General features: G+C 42.9%; 1 protein-coding gene across 1 annotated transcript in view; it reads right to left on the bottom strand.

Moving 5' to 3' along the window:
* Positions 1-7,192, bottom strand: part of nr2f5 (nuclear receptor subfamily 2, group F, member 5) — a 24,160-nt gene that overhangs the window by 3,828 nt on the left and 13,140 nt on the right. Inside the window, exons 3-4 of the mRNA XM_023407180.2 lie at positions 5,980-6,260; positions 3,976-4,222 (exon numbers count right to left, since the gene is read on the bottom strand). Of these exons, the coding sequence (XP_023262948.1) occupies positions 3,976-4,222; positions 5,980-6,260 (528 nt within the window). The remainder of the gene's footprint in view (positions 1-3,975; positions 4,223-5,979; positions 6,261-7,192) is intronic.

Genomic DNA, 7,192 nt, shown 5'->3' with positions numbered 1-7,192 from the left:
CCCCCCCCCAGCGGCCACTATTCTCATCATTCTGGGTGAATAACTGCCCCCACGTCGGCTGTATTCCCCTCTGCTCGGTGAGCAGCTCGGACTGTTTTTTTGTCCCGCCGCCATTTTTGGTCCTGCGTGACAAGGCGGTCACTGCCTGGTTAGGATTAGCAAAGCTGTCCGTGCGACTGAAACCACTTCGCGTGCCGAAGCGACAGCTCTCTGGGTGCCCTTCCACGCCAAGTGCCGTGTTCTTTTGTCTGATCCTTGGGCACACACCGGGTCAGTGGGGATGAGGGATCAGGGTGGCAGGACTGAGATGCCCATTCTCTGATGTGGCTTGATGGGACTGGGCTTCACAGGGGGAGTGGAGGGAGGGGACTCAGAGGGAGGTGAGAGACGATTGGTGATTGTCTGAGCTTGTTAGCTCATCCCACCAGGTCAGCAGGAGTCAGGTTTATTAACGGGTCTGTCTTTGTATGCGTGTGTGTGTGCGCGCATGTCTGCCTCCGTTACATTCAAATTTCTGTTAATATCTGCACGTTTCACTAAGTGCATTGTCTTCTGGAGTCTCTTGGCAAGACATGGGGTTTCTTTTTTTGTTGCAACGAGTCTACATATGGGTACATCTGCCCGCATACAGGGAAGTCACATGGGATGCTCAGGGCTACAGGGGTTATGTAGGTCATGGTCGAGGCTGTGGCGAATCCTCTGTCTCACTGAAACCCACCATACATAATTCAACTCCCATGGTGGGGGCGTAGGGCCCGGGGCTTGGGCTGGGCTTGGGGCTGGGTTTGGGGAGCTTAGAGAGGAGGGGTGGATGACTGGTTTCAATAATAGATGGGATCATGAAGGAGAGATGGCTGATGAAAGCAGGGAAGAGAAAGGAGAGGTGGATCCGCAGCCACCCACGTGCATTGGAGGAGAGATGCTAGGTATACGCAGAGTGAATCTGACAAGCCATGCAAGGGAGAAAAGAGGGAAAATGCAATAAAAAAACACGGACAAGAGACATCTCTGTGTTGGCTTCTTCACCATCCGATTCCCCCTGGGTCACGAAGCATGATCTCTCAGTGAAGTATCACAGATGTGACAGTATTTTGGCTGGCACTGGAGCCCAGTGACTGTTGGGATAAACCTCAACAGGGTTTGTGTATAAGCAGTATCACAACAATGCCTATCTCATGGGTTTCCTTAAACCATTATGTTTTGATTTAATCTCGTGTGTGGCTCAGTGGGGAAACATAATGCAACACGGTGAGGGTGTCAGGCTCAAGTGCCCCGTGTTTTTTTAAACAACTTTGGATACAAACGACATAGCTTTGCTAGCATAGCAGCATTTCTTTGTCATGCGTCCTACTAGCTGTAATATAAAAAAATATAAGATTACAAGATAAATATCATAAGGAGGAAATTTTAGCAGATCTTCCTTTTTTACTGAGTATAATAAACATAATGGCTCATGTGTGTATCTATTAAAAGAATGCATGTCTCTATCTAAACTAGCTTCCATGTTTAATGTAAATATAAATGTAAATGTAAAATACTTGTCCGTAAGTCTTTCCCACCAAATATTTTTTAAATATTAACCACAGAAACTCAGTAAAATACAGGACAATCAAAGATAAAAGTAAAAGGTAAACAGTCCAGGTAAAAGCTTACTATTAAATGAGGCACAAGCAGCTACTCACAGGGTCAATAGCTGCCTTTTACAATATGAGAGAGCGATCAAATTACAGTCAAATTCATGGAGGGCAGAGACCATGACTGAGTAGCGGGAGGACTGTAGCAGCAGCATTTACATATGGAGCCAATGAGACAATATCTGCTGCAGCATTAGAGGTCACCTCTCGGTCAGGCTCAGTGGAGGTGAGGAGGTTGCGGGTTAAGAACAGTTGAAGTGTGTGTGTGTGTGTGTGTGTGTGTGTGTGTGTGTGTGAGCTCAAACTGAATTTCAACACAGCAGAGAGAATAAATTATTCTTGGGGCTAAAGCATTAGAGTAACTTCTTTTTCTGTGGTTAAATGATCAAGTAAATTTACAGTCATGGACGGGAGTTTGGTTCTCTGCTGCTCTGTTGTCTCACAGCACTCGGGCCTTTTCAGGACAAACAAAAGGGAACGCTCACATGAACATCTGTCATCATCTGTCTGTTACATGATGGATGTTCATCACGTGAATCACTGATGGAGTTTCATTTCATTCATTTTCATTTTGGCATTGAAGCCTTAATAAACAACAATCATGTGTGTGAGGGACGCTCGCCTCCTCTTGTCACAGCAGAGCCTCTAAAAAAAAGTTGAATCATGAATTTTATTAGATGGAGATTTCTGCTGCCTATTTTATAATGTCCAACTATGCATAAGCAGAGAATTACAAGACACTAAGTTGCTGCATGTAAAGCTTTTTGCTGGACATCCATTCAGTGGAATGTGTTTTCTGGGTCATTGAAGTGGTTTTATTTATTTATTTATTCATTCATGTGCAAAGGAGACGATTATGGAGTGATACATTTTTTGTGCTCTTATTAAGAGGATGCAACTTGCGCATTTTAATCTCTTTGCATTTCACTATGTGCTGCTGCCGCCTTTACGTTCATCTGATGGCATTCAGTTAAAGCTAGTGTCACATTCAAAGTGTTATGAAAATGTTTCTATGTCCGACCTAGTAAAAGTGACTGGGGTGTTAATTAAGACATGAGACTGACATGTAAAATTATATACATGTTATTAACGTAAGAAGAAAGTCTGCAACATATTAAATATAAATTTGCTTGTTTTTTTCATGAATTAGATTTTAGCATAAATTAAAAAAAAAGAAAAAAAGTATATTAACAGCTGACTGGATGCATGGGAGTATTTTCATGTTTGCTAGCAACAGCAACACCTTTGCCTGACAAGGCAACAGCAGTATAAGTATATAATGTCTACACTAGTATTATATTGTTTCTGTACAACAGAGACAATAATGCTAATAATAACAAACAAGCCCAATGACATGGATTTACATGTATTATTTATGATTCACTGGTTGTTGTTGTCCCTAGTGATTTATGATGCTTAAACGCGCTGCGTAACCTTCCTGTTGGTCATTTGTCTAATTCAGCTGAAGCTGTTTACATGTGCTTTGATAGCCTGCGACTAAGTGTCCGTGTTGACGTGAATAAACCAGTTAACAGAATGTTCCTGTGCCAGCGGAAGTCAGCTCACTGGTCTGCTAATTCCTCCCTTTCCGCCTGAGCACTAGTAAATTTGCTGATGTTTTTGTTGACATCAGAATCTTCCCATAATCCTCTTTGGGTCTAAGTTCGTGTAGAGGGAAAAAACAAGTGAAAGCATTGACCTACTCTCGGTCTACTATAGTCCTAATCTACCTCCGGTTTTCTTCTCTAGTCACAGTGAGGACCTGGACCTTTACTTGTGGACTATTTATGAAATCTTGTATTTCATTTATTTTATCAATTTCTTTTGGTATGTTTTCCCTGCAACATCGAAGGCACCCTCAGCCATCTGGCAGGATTTGTCTTTGAATTTCCTCTCTTGAGGTTTGTCCTGTTGTTCCCTCAGAGCTCAGTCTTGGGCTCAATTAGGAACTGTTACTCATGTGAGATTGTAGGTTATTGTTATATTGTGACATTAAACTTTACATGACTTCTGTCAATCCATAAGACATTTACATGAGTACACATGAAAACGTTGCCATTGTCTCTAGACAGAGGACAATATTTCACTTTAGTAGAGCCATGATCTGACTGCTTTGGTTTAAAAGAAGACAAATGAGGTATGAGTATCCTTACATATAATATCCGAACTTCTACTACAATGGATTTCTAATCATGTTTGAACTTTTGATTGCCCACCTACATCCACCTACAGTTATAGCCTGTTTCAAAGTCACATTACAGACCCAAAATCCCACTGAAATGTCATGCATTCCCTGTGACTCTCCTCTGTTAATGCGTAGACGTGCTTCATTCAAACTCACCGGATGTGAAGAGCACGATGGACTTGAGGCAGGAATATTCAGCCGTGTCGACCTGCAGGGCCTTCAGCTTCTCCACCTGCTCTTGGAAGACGCGGATGTGGTCCATGAAGGCCACCACACGCTCTGCTGACATGGGCGAGGCGTGCAGGCCGGCCGCTGCAAGCAGAGGGGCCACGTGAAGCGGCATGGAGCACTGGGCCGCATTGAGGACGAAGAGCTCGCTCCATGACATGCGCAGCAGTGCCACCTAGAATACAGGTAATATAGAGTTGTTATTACAGGAAGGAAATTTTACTCCTTCTCGTCTGTCGGCAGGATATCTCAAAAACATAAATTCGGATTTGGATTTGAGATTTCTATTATGAGGCAATTATTCATTTTCAATCATAAATACTAAACTAATGGAGACAATTCAAATACTAAAGGTGTGTTTACAAGGTCAAATCAATTTCACTTAAAATGTATGTAATAAGAGTTTGCACTCTTCAAGTGCTTTTAGGCTGTAGATCTCATTTACACCTTGCATTAACAGGAGCCAAACTGCAATTAGAAAGCAACACAAGATGCGCTTAACATCCAATAATGCGAACCACCTTTGGCGATAGTCAGTATTTGGTCACCGTATCAAGGAAGACGAGTCGAACAAGTGAATATTTTACAGCTAAATTGGGTTATGATGAGTTTAATGCCAATTAGCATTATTTGTGTTCAGTAAGAAGAGCTGCACAGTCAGCACTTTGATACATGGAATGAGTTTTAAAAGCAGAGAAAGAAGCTTCAAAGGAAAAGGAAAAGCAAAATGATTTAATGTGCCAAGGAGCTCAACTGTTCCAAATCATGACTTTTATATGAGGAACAGCAGTCACAAGTTGAAACAGGAACATGGATATATATATACAGGGTGTTGACATGTACTGCAATTTGGCATGCAGCCTTATGTGACCCACCTTTGTAGCAACATTTCTAATGACGGTTAGCTAAGTATTCCTTTTTGAAGCATTCACATTACTTTGTTTACCCTGGGTAATATCGCTGCACACTGTAGGATTTTACACACAGTCGAGTTACAAGACACTTGAAATCAAAAGTGTTTCTTTTTTTGTTTTTTTAGAAATCATAGAACCACTGGTACAATACTGAAGCAGAGAGATGACAGATATATCCAGCATGTCGACGTGAGATTAATGATATAGTAATGATATGGTGCAACTATAGCGTGACATATTTGTGATGACTATGTCCGCCCAAGGTGCATGTGAATATTTATAGGTCAGGCAGTTACTCTGTGCCAGGACCATACAGCTGGTGTAAATCTGCATGTGCAGGATTGATGTCATGTCTGTCCATATTGAATGTCACAAGTGCCTGTTTCTGCCTTCAGTGAATAATAACAGAGCTGATTTCTTTTTATATGCCACTGAGTGAGAGCCAACAGAAGACTTCATTAGTTTATAGGTTTATCTTCTTCTTTTAAAGTGTGAGCGGGTTTCAGAAAGCTGTGTTTTTTCATTGGGATACAAATTTCTTTTGGTTTTGATTCATTAGAAAAGTGGAATGTAACTCCTTTTTTTGCTTTAAGTCATGCTTCATTAAAGGAAAAGTTCAACATTTTAGGAAATATGAAGATTGATACCACTCTCATATCTGTATGGTATAAAATATGAAGCTAAAACCAGCAACCATTTAGCCTAGCTTAGCTTAGTTTAGCATAAAGACAGGAAACAAGGGGAAACAGCTAGCCTGGCTCTGTTTCTGATAATAGCCAGGTGCAGTGTGTTCCTGGAGTCTGGTCACTATGAGGTTTTCCCTCACATAAACTCAGAGCCTGGTTAGCTGTTTCCCCTGTCTTTATGCTCAGCTAAACAGCTGCTAGCTGTAGCTTCATGAGCTTGGTTCAATCTTCTCATCTAACTCTCAGCAAGAAAGAAAACCAGTCTATTTCTCAATATGTCAGATTATTCCTTTAAAGTTGGGAAAATATTCAACCAGCAGCGGTCGACTCACCTGATCCATGAGCTGCAGGTCAGGGAAGAAGGGGATGTTCTTGGCCCATTCTACAGCACTGAACAGCAGCCTGGCCGCCAGTTCACAGATGTTCTCGATGCCCATCAGATTATTTCCCTGCATGCACTGGGCCCCGTAGCGAGATGTCGGGTAGGGCTCTGCACGCAGCAGCAGAGAGATGAAGCCGGATAGGTAGGGTTGACCGTTGTATGGGTCGGTGCCATTGGTCAGGTACTGTCCCGGGCTGCTCTGGGAGTTTGATGTGCGCCCTCTTTGTACAGCTGAAAACAAGACAAATGGAAATTAGAGTTCAGATGCGTAAATCTGGACTTTTAATTCATGATAATGTGAACTTGCTTCTGTCTTTTCTTTCTTTGCATAAGTCTTCATTTCAGTCTGGCCCACAACTTTGAACAGAAAGTGAATATCTGCCATAAGGATCTTATTACACTTTTATGATTTAGGGGGCCTGCTGTAACAGTATGTGATACACCTAAACCTGGTTTACATCCAAATGGCTCTTATACAGCCTGCATGGAAAGTGGAGTGAAACTTAAAAGCCTGCAGGAGAAACGGAGGGGAGACGAGACGAAGACAGAAAAGAAAGAAGTAAATTGGGCGTGTCAAATGTGTTGGGTGGGTGGTGGCGTGGGGGCTGAAGAATGGGGTCGAAGGGGCGAAAAGTGTAGAAACGGGAACATTTCTCTGACTCCTAAATATGTCAGCGCTCGTCTTTTCAGTGAAGCGGTGGAAAGTGGCCAAGCCGAGGCCATTCTGCACCGCTGCTGTGCATCAATGAGTAATGACGAGCAGCAGCTGGTAAAGATATAACACTTCTTCACACCTACATATGTTATGCACCCGCATATGTATACACACATACACACACCACACATGAATACGTACGGTCACACCCCCCCTCCTCCCCACCTCCCTCCCTCTACTGGCAAATGGCTCAGCCTGAGGCAAAAAGAGCATGCAGAGGCCAAGCTCTTGTACACACACACACACACACACACACACACACACACACACACACACACACACACACACACAAATGCCCAAACCCCCCCGTGTGGAGCGATGATGATGCGGCGAGTGCTCAAAGGCCCATTTGGAAAACACCTGTTCAGTCATCCCCACTGTCTGACTAATAACTCCATCTACTGTTACACAGAGCGGGTGAGAAAGTGGAGAGAGAGGGAATGAAAAT

The sequence above is a fragment of the Seriola lalandi genome, unplaced genomic scaffold (assembly GCF_002814215.2).
Source record: "Seriola lalandi dorsalis isolate HSWRI2012SDOR001 ecotype SW California unplaced genomic scaffold, Sedor1 jcf7180002054330, whole genome shotgun sequence".
Lineage (NCBI taxonomy): Eukaryota > Metazoa > Chordata > Actinopteri > Carangiformes > Carangidae > Seriola > Seriola lalandi.
This window is presented reverse-complemented; position numbering and strand designations above follow the sequence as displayed.